Raw genomic sequence first — 21,391 nt, forward strand, 5'->3', positions numbered from 1 at the left:
GCCCAGCTTGCATTGCCTGAGCTCCCGCCCTGAGCCTGGAGTGGGTTGGGAGGAAGGGGGCAATTCGAGTGACCTGAAAACATAAGGGCCGTGCGCGCCAAGGGAGAGGAGGAGACCAGACTGTCAGAGCAATTGGAGGAGACAGGTGTTTAATGGAGCCCAGGATTACAGAGCTGCCAGGGTAATCACGGGCTTCTTGGATTTCCTCTTCCCTGCTCCTCCTCTCCTGGGTCTATTACAGAGCCAGGGAGGGGAGGATGGAGATTTGCAGATTTGCCGTGAAATTCCTAGGGTCTGGACGGAGGTGGCTTTCTGAGCCGCCCAGTCTCCGACCTCTTCCCCACGACAAGTCCGACCTGCCAATCTGGCTCATAGCAGAGCCAGGGAGCATCCATTCGAGGGGAAGCAGGAGCTGGAGGGAGAATTAAAGTGAGCAAGAGCTCTGGTTTGAAGTCGCAGGCTCCTTACAGGTTGCCCAGGTGCCTCGACGCTGCACAGGACGGGCTGTTTCCACGCAGGCCGCGCCGCGGCGAGGCCAGCCCAGCTCATCAGTTGTGCTTTCTCTATCGGTGACCAACACTGGATGCTGGAGAGGATTTATGCAGCACCTGGCTGGGCAGCATTGTGCTACAGGGGAACTGTCTGCTTGACTTTCCAGCCTGTGATCAGCTGTTGTTATTTCCCTCCCAGTGAACGGCACGGCCGACGCTATTCTTGCTCATAGCCCCTTTCCTTGAATCTCACTAATATATGTGTTTGCCTCAATAATATCCCACAGCGGGGAATTCCACCGACTCATTATACAGCGTTCAAGGAAGTGTTGCCTTTCTTCCTTTCCTTTCTTCTTTCTTCCTGCCTTTGAATGTCATTGCGGGCCATCTTATTCTTGCCTCGCGAGGGGAAGCCGCCTCTCTGAGCAGCGTGCGGAGGAATTATCTAGGAGCTGCAACAGTTCCTTGGCGAATCGAGAGCTGAAAGCTTGACTTCTGCATTACATGGGCTATCAGGGGAGTAACCATGAGCTGAAGAAGCTCAAAGAGCTCCGTAGTGCGGAGTCTGGACACAGACCTAATGCAGCACATTTAGTAGAAGAAATAACTGCCATAACCTGAGGGCACCAAACGTTGGCATGGATCCTCGATGCCGACAGTAACACCCAATACTACATCACCACTGAATGACTCCTGACTCAATGGCATACCAGGAAACCCAAAGGATACTGTCCTCCCCTGGTGCACAAAGAGCAGAAGGATGATCCAACAGGTAGCATGTGAGCCCTGGTTCAAATCCCGCCCTGTGTGGCCTTGGACGAGTCACTTAGGTTGTCTAAGCCTCAGTTCCTCAGCTGTAAAATGGGGATATTGGCACTGCACTTCCCAACAGACGTGTCATGGGGCTTGTGAGGTGGGTGGCTGTGACAGCTGGACTTGCTCGGGCAAAGAGCTCTAGGACTGTCATGCACAAGCCGAGAAGGAGCCCTCGTCCACCTATGTGCCAGGACACAGCGAGCCCTGCAGGATCCCACCAGCTTCCTGCCCTACCAGGTGAATCCCATTGACTAATCTGGTGCACGTCTTGGTGCCAGGGCTCCGTTCCTGCAGGACCGGTGGGGGTGGGAGTCTCCCATCCCCTCTGGATGGCCTCCATGCTCCTGTCTATCTCTACTGGACCCTCAGCCCCTTGAAAATCTGCTCTGAGCTCTTCCCTCTGCTCAGAAATGATCTATATACCCAGCCAGCCCTCACCATGTAGGAGCAGAGACCCTCACCGGGGTCAATGGATTCTGTCCTCCTGCCCCTAAGGGAGTGAAATCCCATTTTACCTGCTTTATACACTGGAAACCAAGCCGGAGGGATGAAGTAACTTGCCCAGGGACCTACAGAGAGCTGGCGACAGGGCTGGGAAGTGAACCCAGATCTAGCTCTTGAAGCACAGGGCCAACCTCCCTTTCCATTGGCCCCAGGAATATTAATGACGGATCAAAACAGCGTCTGAATACGGCACCAAATTTGCTTATCGGAGCATCTCCATGACAACAAAAAGAGCAATATGAGAGCAAGGGAGGCTTTAGAGGAGGCTGCAGCAATGAAATTCCCAATGCAAATGCTGCCCTGCCAGCCTGAGCAGAGACACGGGAGCCACCCCTAGCTGGCATCTCCTCTCCTCCCTTACCCAGGGCTGGCTGCACACCTTCGCAGCCTAGAAAAGGTGACAGTATTGAATTCCCCCATTGCTTCTGCCTCTCCCTCCTGCCAGGCTGCCAAGCAGAGCATGCAGAGCAGCTGATAATGCAGGACACGGCCTCGGATGCCAGGGCTTTGGCAGCTGAAGAGTTAAAGCCGGGCTAAATCATGGCTGCTCTCCATAATACGCGGTGTGCTGATAAAGAAATTATTTCAAGAGAGTCAGCAACTCAATATGCTGCCGTTTTGCCTGCAGGCCAGGCAGCCTTTATCATTCTTGACTGAGAAACACAGGCAGGCTTGATCAGCCCTCTCAAACGCATGGAGCCAATGCTCCTCTGCACCTCGGTTTAGGGGCAGGCGCACGTGGGGCTGATGCTGCCGCTTCTCCGCAGAGATCCTTGACTTTATTGAACAGATACACGGTTAGGCAAAGGAGAAGGCAAGACAGCACTGAGGTAAGGCTGCTAGGAGTGGGGAGATTTAGGTGCGGGAGAAATCCCACCAAACCTGTACTGAACCTGGGGCTGAATTCACATTGAAAACTTCCAGCTGCTTGACTTCCTCTCCAGCTTTTCTATGTAGGGACGGAGACACCCAACTATAGCAGGCGACAAAGTGCCGACCTTCCTTGTATGGCATTCACGCGTGGGCAAAACTGAGCCCTCACCAAAGCTGGGTGCGGGCTGAGTCTGGGATTTGGGAGCCCATGTATCACTCTTACAGTCTTATACTGCCCCACGTGCTTACACAATAAGATGCCCAATCCCAGACATTACCCACAGTGAGGCCAATGCTTATGACATGTATATGCCAAGTCTTGCAATCTTTTAGGGATTTTTTATCTTAAGGCCCCAGGTCCTGGAGTCATGGGACTGTGGAATGAGTCTCAGACTAGCCTATTTTTCAAAGTAGCCTATTTCTAACCCTAATGGTCATGCAGAAAATTTAAGAATGTGACCTGAATATGGCTGAAAGGCTCAAAAACCATTGGGCCATTCACAAGAAACCTGCATTTATTATTTTAACAAAAACACCTAATGGTGTTAGGGCTCCGCTCATGATTGCTGGATGCTTCGCCTGGCAATACAGTTGAGGACACATCTCTGGCATACAGACTCTTCACATTTTCCATAGAGTTAAAATTAATTGAAATCTTGTGCATAGGCCATATTTCAAGAAATTAAGCTGTAATGAAACTAGAGTTATTAACAATTGTTGTAGCAAATTGCTTTGATTGTATAGGCTCCAGACCAGCTCAGTTCAACAGCTCAGGGAACTCTTTAAGTAGAGGCCATGACATTGGATGCAACTCAGCCAATCACTACCTTTTCTTTAAGAGCTGATTTGCATGCAAAATGCTGCCGGTTATAATGGCTCGGTGGTATACGGGAGAATAATAAATCTCAGGAGGCAGGTAAGTGTCAACCTTCCCGTACCGCCGAGTGGGAGACAGGCGCTGAAAGATTAAAGGGACGGTGTCAATTTTAATTGAGTAGAATTGACTAATTTGAACAAATCCATTTTCGGATGGAGAATCTTTCTAATGCATATTTCATACAAGCTTTTCATGCCTCCCTGCTGACGCTCGTGAGAGCCCTTGTGCGGCTCTCCAGCGCCGGGAGTGGTGCAGGCACCTACCCTGGAGACCTTCAAAAGGAGACTGGACGCACACCGTGCTGGGGTTATTTGACCCCAGCGGTCTTTCCTGCCCAGAGCAGGAGGGCTGGACCCGATGATCTCATAAGGTCCCTTCCAACCTTAAACTGGTGTGAATCTGTGATGGCACGGCCCACCCCCCTGGCTCTCACACACGCTCCTGCCTGCTGCCCTTCCCACCGCCGCTCTTCTGCAGCACCGGGCACTTGAAAACCCGGGCACCTCTCGCATGGGAGACAGTCTCAGATCAGCAATGCCGAGCGCTCCTGCAGGAGACAAGATATGCCGCTACCCTGAGATTAACTCCAGTGCCAAAAGCAAACGCATATTGAACAACGAGGGGAAAGGGCTCTGCAGATCCTCATCACGAGACAGGGGTTGTCGGTACTAGTGGCAGGGATGGCATTCTCAGGGCGCCAACCCTCTTGGCATTCAAATGGGAATCAGCTTCCCCCGCATCTCAAAAATCACAAGACTAGTGCAACGATCGTGAGATCTTAGCACTACAAATTGTGGGGGGAGGCCTTAGCATTCACACTGCTGTGATCCGCAGGGAACGGTGCGACTCCAAGAGCCGCGTGGCACACTGAAACACACCTGAGCCCATGGCACGCACATGTCAGTAGCTCTGATGGCCTAATGGGAGTCTCAGGCTCGTGGTTGCCTTTCAGGCAACTTGCCACGGTGTCTCAATCAGGACTGAATCCAGATGCTGGTTCCCAGGCCTCACCTCAAACCACTACACTGCTTCCCGTCCATACTTCAGCCTCACGTGGCTGTGGAGATAATCGGCGGCAGGCTGATCGGTGCCGGGATGGCTTGCCAGGCGGCTTGGGGTGTGAAACGAAAGAAGATGTAAATCCGAGGGTGAGGGGATTGCAAGAGATGGGTAAAAGTGAAGAGATGTAGGACAGCTGTAAAGGGAGTGAGGAGGTATCTGAACTAAGGCTCTGCCCCCTGCGCAGAAGAACTTCTACAATCTTTTCTCCGATGCCTGATGAGTTTGTGCCCAAAAGCTTACAATTAAAGCCTTTTTTTTTGCAAAGAACTTGTTTAAAATATATCACCTCTGCTCTGAGCCCTGATTGCTTTTTCCTCTAGACCGACCCGGCTACAACCTGGATACCTGGCCCCATGCAGCGCCCATGAAGTCAGTAGGGCTTGGCAGTGAGGTCCACCTTGCAGGGCTGGGGGAAGAAGGGAGCGAGTGAAGGGGTGTGAAGAAAAGGAGCGATGGAGCCCGAGCAGCCGATGAAGGTGAGGAAAAAGGGGTGGTGGGGGGGGAGGGGGTGAGACAACTTCTGCAAACCTTGCCCCCCACGATCACTCTTCATGGGCAGCATTTCATATCTGCTTGGCCCTGTGTGTGTGTGTGTTTGCACGCAGGCGTGTGTGGGAGTGACAGAGAGCCTCTCCTGTACTGAAACTCCCGTGACCCCAGGGAACATCTCTACGCACTGAAATTGCCGCTAAAAACCTGCCACGCTGATGGCGGTGGGAGCGCGATGTGGGGGGGACCCAGGGGGACATGTCACTGAGACAGATAAGTGAGGAAATGACACCTCTAAGCAGCAGCTTTCCTGTCAGCACCTCGCCCTGCCTCCCATTCACGGGAGGCGGCTGCCCCTCTCATACGTCACTTGGTGCCCTTTGTGAAGCCGCAGCCTAAATGGCAGCTCTCAGGATAAATCATGACAGATCTGCCGTGTGCACTGGGCTGGCCTTGCTCTAGGGACAGGGACTTGAACCGTATGCTTTCACAGCTTTATTATACACCTGCACCTGGGCGAAATGATGGAGCCTTGGCATGCTTCTCGTCTTGGGTTTAGTTACGAATCTCCCCCTCCAGCTCTGCCGACCGAGGGAGAACGAAGGCTTGCTCAGGTTAGCAAGGTGCTGCGTCCTGTTCCTCGGCACGCGAGCGCATCCAGCTGCAATGACAGGCCCTGGCTGTCTGGTCTGGCTGCCCCAAAGGCATAGGGAGCACGAAGGGAGTGCAAGCAGTGGTTAGAGCAGGGGCTGGTAGGCAGGACGCTCGCCGCTGGTGTATGCCAGGGAAATCTGTGCCCCTTTTACCTTGTGGCAGTGCATCTCCATCAGTGCAGCTACCCTGGCACACACACCTCAAGCATCCAGGCCTTAGCAAGGGGTGGGCACAGGGAGTCCATGACTGAACTTAGCTTCTCAGACACCTTTATGCAGCTCAGCAGCTCCCATTTTCATCCTAGGCTCCTGCCTTCACCAGGAAGATGAAGCCTGGTCCTTCTGGTTGTTTGCAGGGCAGGGGAGTGGACTGGATGACCCCGGGGGTCCCCACCCAGGCGTATTTCCTCCATGCCATGCAGTTGATACTCAGCACCATAAGCAGGATGGTGCAGTTGATACTCAGCACCATAAGCAGGATCATCTCCGGGATGAAAAATACCTCCGTCTTGGGGATCCACTCGCTGCCCCCACCCCTCCCCATGCTAACTCATCCTAGGGCACGAAGTGTGTGATGTCACGAGTGCACAGAGAGCATCCTCCCTGCCACGAGAGTTATGCTCTTGTCAGCAGTGTTCATCACACTACAGATAATATCAGACTAGGAACAGCTCATGCTGCATGGGATGTTTCACCAAATCAGATCATTTTAAAATAAAAGCACTCAGCTCCTTTGAACTGGGCTCTGTAGTTTGGATATCCATGGCATTACGAGATGGGAACACGGGACTACGAGTTACAGCACCTGGGTTGTATCCCCACGGTCCTAAACATCGTGTCATATTGTGTTTCAGATTAGCCAGCGATAAAATTTTCCTGGTGATAACATGGTGATGACTTGCTCGACACGGCAGGAAAAAAAGTTGGTTTGAAATGTCACATTTTGACCCAAAATGAAAGAAATGGGATAATATTTTTGCTAATGTTATAGCTCTACTGCCTAGTGGGTGCCCATGCCACTGTTCTCTGTTGCCTAGTGGGTACGCGTGGCTAGAATTAGAGTCATTCAATTGTGTGTTATAAGCTCTCTACTTGCTAAAGGAGATGCCCCTGTGGATCAGGTACTGAAGCCTTGCAGTTTTGCAACAAGAAGCTCCAAGTTCACAGAATCATAGAAAATGATCTGTAAGGTCCCTTCCAGCCCTTAACCACTATGAAACTATAAAACGTTGGGCTGGAAGAGAACTCTGAAGGTCATCTAGTCCAGCCCACTGCCTGAAGCAGGATCATCCCAATCCAAACCACCCCAAGCAAATCCGCATCTCACCTATTACTACAACGACACCGACAATCCTGCCACACCACTGCAAAGAATAGCATCCTAATCTACCACGGGTGAAGTAGGGGCTGTGCAGAGACAACAGTGATGTCTGAGGAGACTTCCTGAAAAGCTTACTCAGAGGAAGAAAATGTGGGATGAGATTGGAGCGCTGCTATGCTAGGTATTGCATATGCATATCATATATATATAGGTATTGCATATGCATATCATATATATGCATATATGATACCTGTATATCATATATATATGATATGCTAGGTATTGCATATGCATATCATATCATGCATATGCATATTCTGAGTATGCCACAGAAAATGTGCAGAGTAAATGGGAGAGGGAAACAGAAGCAAGTTGCCCAGACCCTGCTGCAGATCTTGGCCCCAACAGACTGGCCGAGCCCCGAGCTGCCGGGTCCCAAAGTGCGAGCAAACACTGTCCTGAATGGGCTTTATCCCAAAGCAGGGTCCAGCGTGGTCTGGACGCACGGCCCGCGGCCCATGCGCTGTGCAATGAACCTTTGATAACAAGCGACCAGAAAGGTGGCACGGGACGGCTTAACCTCAGCAACAGGGGCATCATCCCACCCCGGCAAACTGCGGACCAAAGGGTGAAGCAATCTTGGCGCTGTCACCACATCTCCCCTCATGAGTTATAGCTCACGGCCTCTCTAATGAAGATAAATGCATGCAGCTGTCCCCCCACCTCCCCGCTTCATATTTGAGATATAAATATTCATAGCCCAGGAAGAGGGCAGAGAACACGGGAGGGCTCATAAAGACGCAAAATATTTTAAATAGAAATGACTGCAGCAGAAAAGTGACGGTCATAGATAGCTGGGAACCACAACCAGCCCCTTCCAGGAGAGAGCTGGCGGGGGGCTGACACACCTGAGCTGATGCCACCGAGCACTTTGCTACTGTTATACAAGCATCCGGCTCTGGTCGAGAGCCCAGGAAAGGACCAGCTATAACCTGCTAGTCCCGTCTGTCCCCTCACAACACCCACGTCCCTGGCTCAGGCCAGGAACAGATGCTCTTTGGCATAAGTGGAAGTGTCTTGTAGCATGACTCACTGGTGAGGGTGCTACACATCCCCTCCGGTCTCGGTCTGCGGAGGACACGAGTCGGAGGATGCTTGACTACTTGGGCAGTAGCAGCTGATGTGCTCGGCGGCTTTGGTCCAGGTGGCTCTCACACAACCGGACCTGCCAGGATGGAAGCTGTTGCTGCCACCCTTACAGTGAAAAATGGCATTGCTGACTTCTTTGGATCAACCCCGCGACTGGATTATTGCTAAAGGAGACCAGACCACATGCTGGACAGCAATTACACCGGGCAGTGTTATTGAGTCCTGTCCACAGGGAGCAGGCCCCGCCAGGTGCGGGATTTGCAGGGAGCTGCCCTCATCGCTGTCTGCGGGTGGCTGGGCGCTGGGTTTGACTGGCAACTGCACCACCGCACCGTCTGCCTAGGACCGCCATTCAGTTCCCAAGCATCCCTGACTGAACTGGTCAAGCATAAGTGGTAAATCAGGGGCACCTTCAAAGACGTCATACCAACCCCTCACCCCCAAAATGCACGGCATGCCCCAAATTTCCTGAGTGCTGCGCAATGCAGATGGCCCATTAGGCAGACGGCACAACCCCGTGGCCATCTTTATATAACACACATCCACAAGACAGAGCTCCCAAATCCAGTAGGCCCAGCCTGCTCCTCGTGTCTGAAAGAATGAGGAGCTGGAAGCAGACTGAGTTCCCACCCTGCATACCCAAACCATCCCCACCCTGCAAGGGGCTTCACTGGGGTTTGCAACACAACACGAGCTCTCTGCAAGCTTTGCTCTTCCTCTACAAGGTCCCAGACAATAGGTCCCTCAGCCTCAGAAATGCCCTGCTATGAGTGCTAAACACTGCCCCTGCCCTCTGTATGCATCACATTGCTCCGATGACGAGTTAACCAAAAGAACCGTACCAATCCCATCTGAGTTGGCTGAAGGATCGATATCTAACCCGGCCCCGGACAATCTCACGGTATTTTTGTGCATGCAACCAAAATATTAAATTGGATTTTTTTTCCCCCCAGTGCAGTTTTCTTTTGGTATTTGTAGGGCATTTGACCCCTGGAGTTTTTTCCCCAGATATTTGATTCTGTCTTGGGATTTGGAAAGAGCAAGAGCAGTTCAATGACTTTATCTGCAGTTCAGATTTTTTTTTTAAATGTGTTTCCCCAAAATTGAGGTAGACCTATAATCAGAAAAATAGAGTACATAGTGAGGTGTTGTGCTTACACACTCTGACGCATGTGGGCCTACAGCATATTATTTATATATATAAATTGAATTATCTGTTATAAACGTCCAAGCACATCCACTCTGGAGATGATCCTTGAAGCATCAGCGTCTCTTTAAGCAATTGCATTGGCAGCTTCAGACATTTGGGCACCGTTGTGGCCACTTATGACCAAGCTAAAGATTTTCAATGCATCATAAATGACGTGGGCGCCTTACCTGCTTTTCCGACATGATGTACAGGTGCTCGTCATCCATTGAAAAAGCCATATCCCGTAATATGGGGCCGTTATCCACCACCTGCACGATCTCGTATTCCAGGGCGTTATTGGTGGGCCCGTCCACGCGGATCTGGAAAGCAGGAACAAAGCGGGGAGAGAGAAAGTGAGCGATCTTTCCCTGGTACCAGGCTTATGAGTAGGTTGGGGGGTGGGCTGTCTCCCTCCAGAGCACTCTGGACGGCTGTGGAGACAGCTCCTATTTCAACCCACATATTAGTGAAAATGTTCACTGCATCCTACTAAGATCTGACACTCGGAGCATATGGGCATCCTGGAGGGATAGGTCCAGGTTGAATTAGCGCATAATGTATCTGGATGGCCTTAGACACAAGCCAACTTACAAAGTATTGCCCTGTTCGATGTCTTCATGGAAAAAACAGGAGGGGAGAGGACAGCTCCACAAGGTTTCCATTCAAGGCAGAATGTCTCCCGGTGAGCTGCTACTTCTCTTGTGTGAAGCAGGACACACCGAAGGACATGCACACGCCAGGTTTGTTGGGGTCATCTACCCAGCCCACATAGCAAACCCACTTTCCGCCCCAACGAGCATCCTACAAGAGGTAAGCCAAAGGAAGGGCATCACACAGGCTCTCCCGTAGCAGCCAGTAGTAGCGAGGCACCAAGAAAAGGCCTTTAACACCATGGGGCTGCTGTTTCTTCCTCTTCATCATGGTACAGTTCCACATATATATGCCCTCAACCAGTAAGAAACACCCCACGACACACCTACATGCACAATCACTCATTGCCAACAACCCTCCTCCCAGAGGGTGCCCCTTGCCAATCCGTACATACGTGAAAGCCTTTCCCTTTCATGCACATCCCTGCATTGGATGCTCACGGCAAGAACCACCCAGACACCAGACACAGCCACAAGCCACTAACTCTCATGCTCCTTCAAGCCGGAGAGCAAGTGGGATGGCACACACCGAGGGCTCCCGGTGCAAGACTCAGGGCCGTGCCACTCTCATGCCTGCAAGCCCTGAGCCCCCAGTCCTGAGCTAGGTCAGGCATGGACCTGTTCTTATGCTTATGTTCTCTGTCCCAGGTGATGAAGGAGCAGGTTTCCTCCCTCTTCCTCCACTCACCCCACAGGAAACAACCAGGATACTTGATAACATGAAGAAGCCCACTCTTCCTTGCCCTTCCCACGTCCCTACCACACAACCCGAGCACTTGTTTCTTTCCACTCAGGCCTTGAGCCAAGAAAAACAATGGTTGAGTCACGCTGCCTATTCAAGTGGTGCACAGAGAGCAGGAGGGAGGCATGGAGAAGACAGTCCAGACATGAATTGAGGGTAGTGACTGTCATTGAGCATCAGCACCTCAGCCAGAGGAGCCTGGAAGGCAACTCAGAATGGAGAAACTGAGGCACAGAGAAGTCCAAGAGGACTGACCATGACCTCACACACACTCAGAAGGGCTTAGGAGTCAGGACTGCCTAGGTTACAGTCTTGTGCTCAGTCCTCCTAATCACTCTGCCTGCTGAGAGAGTGTGTGAGCACGCACATGTGCACTCACACACACACTGGATGTGGAGAAGGCTGGAGGTAGCTGGAGAACTAGTAGCCACCTCGTCACAGTGCTGGACCAAGTGACACAGCCCCTCTCTGAGCCATCCTTATAGGAGGAGGTTGGATTTTGGCCCCAAACTCTGATTGTGCTCCATCACCTCTAGCTGAATCCCAGGCAGCGTGCACCAATTTAGAAACAACCGCATCCCAAAACCTGTGGGGAGAGACTCCTGCAGCACTGTGGGAAGGACTCGGAGGCTGTCTGGCCTATTTTGCATTCAACCCCGCACTGCCCCTTGCTGTGTACTCTCCAGGGTCCAGCTACTAGACCCCACCAGCCCTCCCTTGCGCAGACTCCTCCACAGCTGGATGGATCTTGCTGTCATGGAGTTCCCCGTCTTCTGTGTCATTCTGCTGCTCAGCTTCATCTCGTTGCTTTTAGGGCCCTGAGCAAACCTTTACACCCATGCAATCTGCATTTCCACCCATGTCAAAAAGGAGCAGACAGATGGCATAAGCCTCTGCACTAGGGGTGCTGCCCAATGCAGTGGAGACAGAATCAGGGGTTGGAGGTCTGATGTATTTGCTCCCACCACTGGCTAGGTGCCTGCACAATACAAAGAGTCTATTACCCCTTCCCCTGCCACCTGGAGCTGAGGCACTCGAATGCAGAAACCCTGCAATAGCTGTGCATCTGTCCTCTCCAGATCCTGGGCTGGTTTACACTGGCACATAAAGCTACAATGGTGTAAACTTGCCATCTGCCCAGGCACTGCGCTATACCTGCTACCTCCTCTTCCTCCGTGAGGTCTATCTCTTCCCGATCCTAGCTCCCTCCATGGGAGCCCTAGACCAGACCTGTGTTGGCATTAGGTTTCCAATACCATCAGGGTCAGGTGTGTAGGCTGTGAGGTTGCCACCTCCAGCCTCAGCCAGAGACCTTCACCCACACTGGACACCTGTTAGAGAAGAACTGAAAGGTAGAAGGGGCAGGCCAAGGAAAGAGCAGGCTGGGGTAATAATCTGTGCCGGCATGAAGCATGCCCCCCTTTTGCTTGATACAGGTAGAAGGTAGCAGTGGCTTTGCAGCACGAAAGCACAATCCACGGGAACAGCGAGGAAGTGATTTAACAGCCATTGCTAACCTAATTGCCTGCAAAGTCATTATTTTGCAGCTGTGGCAGGAGAGAGGCAGGGACAGCTCTGATCTAGAGTCACACACTCACATGCACGCACACACACACACACACACACCCCCAACAGCCCTCAGACCAGACATGCTGGGTGGGCACGCTGCCTGCAGGTGGATGAGGGGCAGGGATCAGTATCTCTTGTTAAAGTCTGGTAACAATGGAGTGGAAGAGAGAGATCTCGGAGGGAAGATCAGCCACGCCGCGGTTAGGCAGCTAGGGGATTTTGATCTTCGTGGGTGTCGCACGGCCCTCTCCACCACAGCTGGGCACGACTGCCGGTGTGCTACGGGGCTGGTTCTTTAGCTCTAGCTGGATGGAGAGTCCTCTTGTACACTCCCGTGCTCCCCAGCTCATGCCCACCATGTCTGCGGAGAGGGGAGCCATTCGGTCCGTGCCTCCTCTTGGTCCTGGGCATGAACCGAGCCGGGCTGATCTCAGTCAGCTCCCCTCCAGGGTACCAGGCACCAGCCCCAGATGTGCTGCCTTTGACTCTCCGGCTCTCCAGGGAGGAATGTCGGAAGGAAAAGCTCCCTGTCAAACCCTTACGCCAAACTCCTTGCATGTCTGTTTTGGGCCAGGTGGCGTGAAACTTTTCTGGGAAGCCCAGAGCGGACATCTAACTGGGATCTGATGGTGCTGCGAGGGTATGCAGGGCAGGCAGCACATGGAGTGGGAAGACGGCATAACACTCTCCTTCCTAACCCAATGCAACCGGGGACGTGCCCGGGCAGAGAGAGGAAACAAGGCCTCTCCGGGTAGTGCTCCTGAATGCTAAACAGCAAGAGCTTTCCTTGGCACAGACCCCGCAGGTGCCCATCTGCGTGCATACCTACCCAGGCCCTCCTGGTGTGCACAGCTCCCGTGCCGGCAACTCTCAACCAGGATGCTACAGCAAGCACGGTGTGAGAGCACCTACACATGCTTCACAAGATAAACCCAGAGATTTCAAATAGGAATCTAAGAGTCAGCCCTGCCGTGGTCTTTCTGAGATCTCTGCAGCAGCAGAATGACTCCAGTATTTTTCCATCATCAAAAAAAAAAAGAAAGAAAAAAAGCAAAAGGGAAGAGCTGGCATTTTCAGAGAGGTGCCTGGAGTATAACGAGGTTGAAAACACCCACGACAGACATCACCGCCCCACCTCCACCGAACGCATGCACTGCTACAGACAGTGGCCGCTGATCTCCACCTTCCCGTACACCTTCATCCACGGACCCACACGCTATATACATGTCCCTCCGCATGTGAACACGTGCCCCTGGCACACACCCGCAATCCTATGCCATCGTGAACCCACCTGCTCCAATGAGTGTGTGCACACTTTTATGCTCGCTATATACACAGATGCACACCACTCCAGGATCAGCCCAGCGATCACGACCCTAACGCCTGGTGCACCCAGATGCACCCACCCACCCAACACCATGCACTAGGCCATCCCCACAGCAAATGCCCCTGCCATAATGATATTAATTCTGCTCCAGGGAGGGATACGGTCCTCGGCTTCTTTCGGGAAGGCAGGCTGCTATTAAAACATACGTGCAGCACTCCACAAAGGTCGTCCGTCGGGGGACCCATCGTGGCAGCTGCTTGTTTGTTTGTTTGAACATTATCTGGGTCTGGCTGTGTATTTCCAGCCATTGAAATAGCACACGATAAATGTCCTCTCCCACTAGCAAACAGATGCTTGCACTCAAGCGTTCTGGCTAGGCCTCGCCTCCAACGAGCTCCTTAATGAGCAAACAGCACAATTAATCTTTAAAGACTCAGGCACCATCCCCTGCTCGGCCTTGGCTGCGGCCGTTCTTCCAGGAAAGGGGAGGCTGGAGAGGGCGAGAGCCTCCCTGAGTCATATCGCGGCCCCTCCAGGTGGCACCGGGTTGGCAGCAGGGTGATGTGTGCCATCAAGATCTGCTGGGCGATGCCTTGGAAAGGGCTTAGTTTTGGAGTTACTCTTTGGCTGAGGGAGCAAGGGATGCTGTGTCTACAAGGCCCAAAGGGAGGGGGCAGGGAGAAGCCAGATGGAGGGATGAAGGCACACAGCAACCCGGGGCAAAGCCAGTCCTTGAAGGAAGAGGAGAAAGTAAAATAAAAAAAAAAAGTAAAAAATGATGAAAATAATAATAATGATAATGATGTGGATGATAAATCAATAATTTAAAGAGTCAATCTAAACAGTATTAGATCTGTCTCACGGGCCAGGGGATGGGTCCTCTGATATCCGAAAGCTTACCTAAGTCTAGACGAAGCATCCAATTGGGCCAACAACAAAATATCACCCACAAGAACTCTTGCCTCTTGCACATTTGTCCAAGGGCATCCAGAAATAAAATGACTCCAGCCACAAGAGTGAGAACGAGCGCTGCCAGCTGACAAGCAGAGACTATATTATGAACATAGAGTAAAGCTGCATGTGCGTGGCCATTAATAGAGTCAATACAAAGTTCAACACACTCCCTTTTAAGCTCACCGGGGAAGCGCGAACGCCTGCACTTTTGGCAGCAATGACTACTCTGCCGCTGTCAACTCTCAGCTCTCACACACCGCGTGCCATCAGAAGATGCTGTGCTTTACACATCCCCATTTCACAGATGGGGAAACTGAGTCGGAAGAGTGGTCAGCCCAGCTGCTGAGCTGGGCAGAGAGCCCCGTGCAGCTGGGTCACGGGCCTGCGGTTCCTGAATGAAGCCATCCCACCTACCTCCCTTCCCTCCCGCTCCCCAAAAGCCCCCCAAAATGGATGTGCAGGAAAGCAAAATCTTGTTTCCTCTTGGTCCACTGATACAGCTACTCCTGCCATCCCCCAAAACCAGCATCTCCAGCTTGTGACCTTCCAGCTGGCTTCACTGGCAGGGATTCCCCACCACAACTCGATCCCTTTGTTCTGTGAGTGAACCCCATCCTCCTCCACCGAAATAAAGGCTGAGATGGGAACAGGAGCAGGCCCTCTAGTCTATTGTTCTTACAATTTCTCCATCAGCTGCAGAGGCAGGAGGTCCCGATGTAGCTATGATCTCAGTTGGAAGTGGATCCCCAAGGGCTGGAGCTCAATTAGCTCTAAGTAGATCACTGCACAATGCGGCATCAGCAGGGCCTGAGCTGGCAAACATCAGCAACCCAAACGCTTCCAGGCCAGCGCTCCACACGGCCTCCATTCAGGTAGCACTAATGTTTGATTTGGGCCATGAAATCGCCCGATTTCCCAGGGGAGATGCCTAAGCAGCTGGAACAAAGGTTGCGGGACTACATTTCAAAGCCAGGGGATTGCAGGTCACAGGAATAAGCCAAACCATCCCCACCTGGCTGAAAAGGGATGGGAAAAAAAAAAAAAGGCGTCACAAAGGCAGGCTTGAAAAGAAAAGGGAAATTTAAAAGGCTAGGAGACAAAGCCAGCTGTGCGTGTGTCTGAGGCCGGGGCACACAACATGGTACTACCAAGGTAACTCAGACTGGCTCTGTCCACTGATGCAAGTCACACCTGGAGCTCGAGTGGACCGATGACCAAGTACCCTAGGGTAGCTGCTGCACCCCCCAGGGAAACACATAACGTTTGTCTGTGCGCATTGAACAACCCACTATCCCGGACTAACTGTGGACACGCTGCACTTATGCCAGGATGACTTGCACCAGTGGTGTTTTCCTGCTGCATTTCCCCCAGGGTAGCTCTGCGTCGGAGTCTACTTAGCTGCACCAGCGTACTGCGTCATCTCTGCCGGGTCCTAGAAACCCCTTGCCCCTCTGCTTCGCCTTTCCCTTGCTGGCCTCTCAACACACTTCACAGCACCAATGGGTCTGTGCACTAGGAGGCTGGATATGGGGGCAACTGAGGCAGGAAGAGGTTACTGGGTTCGCTCCCCGTGTGACAAAGTCTTAACAAATTGCAGAGTGCCCAGTGCTAGACGCCTTGAAAGAGCCCGACTTACCCAAACTACCAAGACCGCTGCTCCCTTTTGGACACATGGTCCAGAGCCCATTAGACTCAGAGAACAAGTGTTGCTCTAACCGCTGGGCCATTCTCACCCCCGGTTCCTTACGGAAAATGCCGTCATCATTTCCCACTCCTCGAGCTTCGTTTCCAGGAGGTCCTGGCGACCGTGGAGCTCAGCACATCCATCCAGGCTGTGCTGAGTGGTGCCCAGCCACGGCCTTACGACTGCACTGGGGCCTCTCGAATACATTACTGCTTTTCCAATATCAGTTCCTCCCTGTTTTATGGCTCTAATGTCTCCCGGCGGACCCGGCATTGCTGGCTGCTGTTCCTGGCATGGGGCAGGGGCAGAGGGACGGCAGGCAGCACGTGAGCTAATGGCAGGCCGTTCAGATGACGAGCCGTCTCTGCTACTCCATTGATCTTGGCTACACGATGGAGCTCTATCGATCTCGCAGAGGGGGTAGGGGGTGGGGGCAGGCAATGCACCATCATTTCCCCATTTTCCCTCTGCCTTGGCATGTGCCGGCTGGCCGAACGATCCACTCTAATTTGTCTAATGCCCATTAGCAGCTGATCAATTTATAATAAAATGCTGCGCTTCCATAGCTCCCTCCAGCTGAAAGCCCTCAACAAGCACTAATGAATGAAGGAGCATGTCTCTCTCTTCCTGACAAGCACTGTTAGCTGTGGAAACTGAGGCATGGAGTAGTCCAGCAGCTTGCAAAGAGTCAGGAACAAATGCATATCCCCTGGTCCCTCCCTTAACCCAACGCCGCCTGGCCTTCGTAGCCCAGTCCAGAGGTGGTCTGGAGTCACTGCTGGTCATGCACAAGGGCTCAACTTGGCCTGAAGAATATGAATTTTCACGTGGTGATGTGGGGGCTCGTTCCCTTCAACACCCCAGTGCCAAAGCTCATCCAGACCCCTCTGGATCATTGCCTACAGCCACTCCGCATAGGGCCGGACAGAGCACGAACCCACCCCAGATCCCAGCTAACCCCACGGCTGACTGGCGAGGAGCCTGGCCTTTCTCCCCAGTTTGGAAAGACCCCGAAACCATTGCCCCCGTCTCACAACTGCCCACAGCTGCAGGGATATGCATGCCCCATTCACTTTGCAATAGGACAGCTAGACAGACGGGCCCAGTTTCAGCACAAACCCTGGCCCCCGGCAGACCCTGCATGACAAGAGAGAGGCTCCAGACACAGGCCTTTTGGGCAGACAGGACCTAAACCCTGTGGTCACCACAATGCAGCCATTTACTGAAATCACTCCCCGCAGCATTGGCAGAGGGAGGAGAGTGAAGTCCCTCCCGCTCCCCTGAGGCCTTTTTCCAGGAAGCGAATGGAAGGTTTCAAGGAAAAAGCCCTAGGGTTGCCAACCCTCCAGGATCGCACGGGAGTCTCCAGGAATTAGATATCAATCTCCAGGAGACTGCTGAGAGTCGCCCGGGAGATAAATGATAGGGGATTCATTAAAATAAATATTAAACGCTGAATCTGATTTGTACAGTAGTCCAGTGGGTTTTTAAAATGTAATAGCCACGTGCATTTGCCTTGCTGATGTAAAGTCTACGCACCATAATGCATAACTGATAGACGCAAGTATGTGGGCACATTGGCGTTGTGTCGCGGGCATATTGGTGTTTCCAAAACCTCCCAGAATAGATTCAAACAGAGGTGGCGACCCTAAAAAGCCCCCGTGTAAGAGCCGCACACCACTGACTGCAATCCCACCCCAGGCCGTAAGCCGGGGAGCCCAGGGAGAGCTGGCAGGGCTGGGAGAGCTGCTTGTGTTACCCAGCATGGGGTCCCATCGGGAATGACCTAGGGTGCAAAATCTTGAATCCATGTCCACAGAGCCAGAGCTCTGCCAGGGTATCTCAGCCATTACATAGAGAGGCGGCCAAGGGATTTAGGATCACAACCAAGACAAGAGCATAAGGCAAAGAGCCTCTTTTTGCTCTGTGTATGTGCAGTGCCTGGCACTATGGGGCCCTGGCCTATGACCGAGGCTACTCCATGATACTACTACACACATCACTACTGTGTGGAGCAGAGCCACCAGGGCTGAGGCTAGACCCCGGGTCTTGTGCTCCTCAGCCCCCAGTTCTAGCTCCAGCCCGTGCTGCCTGTCACAGGGAGGGATGAGCGGGACATCTCTCTCCTTCTTTGAGAGCATGTCAGGTGCACCGGCATTAGCATTCACGAGCCAATTGACAGATGACATAATTTTTGAAAGCGTGGTTTACACGTACTCCCCCGGCGCCAGCTGATTGATAAATTAGACACTCACGAGCCACGTGCTAATCAATGCAAATCATTAGTTTGTAACAACACAAGGCAAGCTCGGCAGAACTCATTTTTCAAGGTAATGGCCTGCCAAGTGATCAGTGTTCAGCAAGAAGCCATGCCAGGCTATCCATTAGCAAGCTGCTGGCATGCATTTATGGCATGAGGCTGTAGCCTTGGCTCTCCAGCCTCTGCCCTGAGAAAGGGACTTGTGCTATCTATGCTTGAGAAAAGGAGTAAAACGCATATAACCCCAAGGCTGCGGCTCCTCATGCGCCACACCTTTACACGTTCATGCTCTCTCCTCGACTGTGCAGGCTGCACTCATTTTCTCAGACGCCTGGCCCATGTTTCAAGGAGTCGCACACACTGTGTTCTCTCTCCGTTGCAGATTTTACCATTGCTCATTCTTGCTTAGTTCCCCCTGTGCCCCCCCTCACCCCCAACATCATCTAGACCACAAGTAACAAAAGTCTAAAGGCCCAATATGACCAGGAAAGCCCAGCCCAAACCTGCAAAACCTCCCTGCAAAGCTTCCCCAGACTTTATAGACAGCTCTGGAAGCGGATGAAAAAAAGTATACTCAGATTTTGCCAAAAGCAAATGTCATGGGCTCTGGAATGGGCTCCAAGCAGCTGGTTTCACCCTCCCCTGTAGGGCTGGCCAGCACAGCTGCACTTAGAGGAAGGAAAAGGGGCGTCCTTACCTCCCATCCCATTACCCAAGCCAGACTGCAAGCTGCCAGCCCGGCCCTGCACACCTGCCTGCCTGGCTGCGCGGCACCTCACTGCCAGCCTCCTTAGCACAGAGGGGAGCAGCTCCTACTCTGGTTTAAATCTTACGAAGTTCCCAAATATGTGTCACTATGCCAGATAAAATAACTCTTGGAGGAAGAAAACCAAGGTGATCTCTGAAGAGGAGGAAACTCCTTGGCAGTGAGCACCAAAGGAGGCCTAAGCCGGTCGCTGGTGCTCGATGCTGTACGTGGAGGTGCTGAGGTGCACATGCAGCTGTCCTGGGTGCTGCCATGTGGCTTTGGTCCAAATGAAACCCCAATCTCTGAGGTTTGACCATTACTGCTTTGAGCTCCGTGTGTCTCCACCCCTTTCTAAGGGCAGATGGGAAGACCAATACCACTCCCTGGCTCAGCCTTTTGCTCCAACAGCCGGGATGCCTGCTCTCGGGCTCGCAGACTGAGGTTCGGTGCCCGCTGAGGACACGGGCATTATGGCAGGGAACTGCCATGTGCTTCCCAGCAACCTGTGGTTCAGAAAAGAGATGTCACCCGGTACGGCAGCACATCCCGAAGGGCAGTGCCATTATCACCATCCGGGGAATGGCAATTTGCTGCTCTAAGGTGCTGTCAGCATCTAGCAGTGCACAGCTGCCACCCTGCCACGCACCTGGGCCCACTCTTCAAGAGGATGCAGCTCAGATCGTCTCCCCCACAAAGCATCCTGCCCCTGGCGCTAGAGGGGAATGGGCAAGAGCTGTGGGCAGTACAGAGCCCCCTGCACACACACAACTGGGGTGGCAGTGTGCAAGCACCCTCCCCCAGACACAATCTTCCTCGGGTCCTCCGATGTCATTCGAGCTGGTGGAAGTGCATTAGTATGCAGCCAACATTTTGGGGAGGGGACGGCTTGAGTTGCACCATTCATCATGCTTCTGCCTCCCGTTCTGGTTCTCCGTACCGAGCGAGCCAACAGATGCTTTCGGTCACAACGAGTTTTAGTTCATTGAAGGCGATGGCACAGCCGAAAGAGGCACGTCAGCTCTGTGAGAGCACAATGGGGCGTACGGGCACATCCCGAGTGGCGGTCTGCACGGGCCCAGCACCACGGGGCTGCCAGCCTCTGGAGAGCGCTTAGTCTTAAGACACTGAGACACCAGCCATTGCACAAAAAACCCAGAGTTGTCCAAGGCATGTGGCAGGGAAGCAGTTTTAAATAGGATATGCCTCAGCAGAGTTAGGAGTAGATTGGCGAGTTCATTTTTTTTTTATTAATTTATTTCGTGTTTTGGGGCGAATCAGCTAAATCCGATCGATATAGCTCCAAAACCCGTATCAATCGAGCCGGCAGAACTCAGTCGTTCTAAGCATCATGTGTGGTGCTGCACCCGGTGAGCATCCTCCGTCCAGGCTCTCACCCTGGGACTTCACATACTCCCAAATCCATTGGCAGGCACCCTACATGCCTGGGTGCAGTGTTGGCAGGTATAGGCTGGCCAGGCAGCCTATGGGACTTTATCAGTCCCAAAAGCTAGGGATGCATCAGAGCCCATGGTAGCACTCCTCCTACTTGGCTGCAGCACGACTGCCAAACCCAGGAGTTCAAAAGCCAAACCCAGGGAGCCCCGCACACCACATCCTTCAGGCTGCATGATCACATAAACCTCATTCCCCGAGCTGACTTCACTGCAGGCAGAAAGACCAGGAAGCGACAAGAATCTGGCCTAAGGTTATGGGCCAGGGTGGTCATGCCAAGCACAATGCAGCGTCATCCTCCTTCCCCGCAGCCAGCTCTTGGGGGCACTCGGGCTGGCCTGCTGGCAGAAGGGGAGACCCCGTATGAAGCTTTGTGCAGCCTGCAGGGTCGCGGCCAAGCTCCGGCTTTATAAACGCTTGTTCGTGGGGCCGGGAGGTCGGAGGTTTGTCACAGAGATGAGATCATCCCGCCATGCCTGGAATGCAGCGACCCGGCAAGCTGGGGAGCCCCGCGGGCGTGCGCGGAGCGGTGGCACAAAGGGCCCTTTGACTGAAGCGTGATCCACGGGAAGCCAAGCTGG

At 52.8% G+C, this 21,391-nt stretch overlaps 1 protein-coding gene across 1 annotated transcript in view; it reads right to left on the reverse strand.

Annotated features, from left to right (window-relative positions):
- Positions 1-13,957, reverse strand: part of PLXNA4 (plexin A4) — a 285,370-nt gene extending 271,413 nt beyond the window's left edge. Inside the window, exons 1-2 of the mRNA XM_006016338.3 lie at positions 13,919-13,957; positions 9,613-9,744 (exon numbers count right to left, since the gene is read on the reverse strand). Coding sequence (XP_006016400.1) covers positions 9,613-9,744; positions 13,919-13,957 — 171 coding nt within the window. The remainder of the gene's footprint in view (positions 1-9,612; positions 9,745-13,918) is intronic.
- Between the last annotated feature and the right edge of the window lie 7,434 nt (positions 13,958-21,391).

The sequence above is a fragment of the Alligator sinensis genome, unplaced genomic scaffold (assembly GCF_000455745.1).
Source record: "Alligator sinensis unplaced genomic scaffold, ASM45574v1 scaffold268_1, whole genome shotgun sequence".
NCBI lineage: Eukaryota > Metazoa > Chordata > Crocodylia > Alligatoridae > Alligator > Alligator sinensis.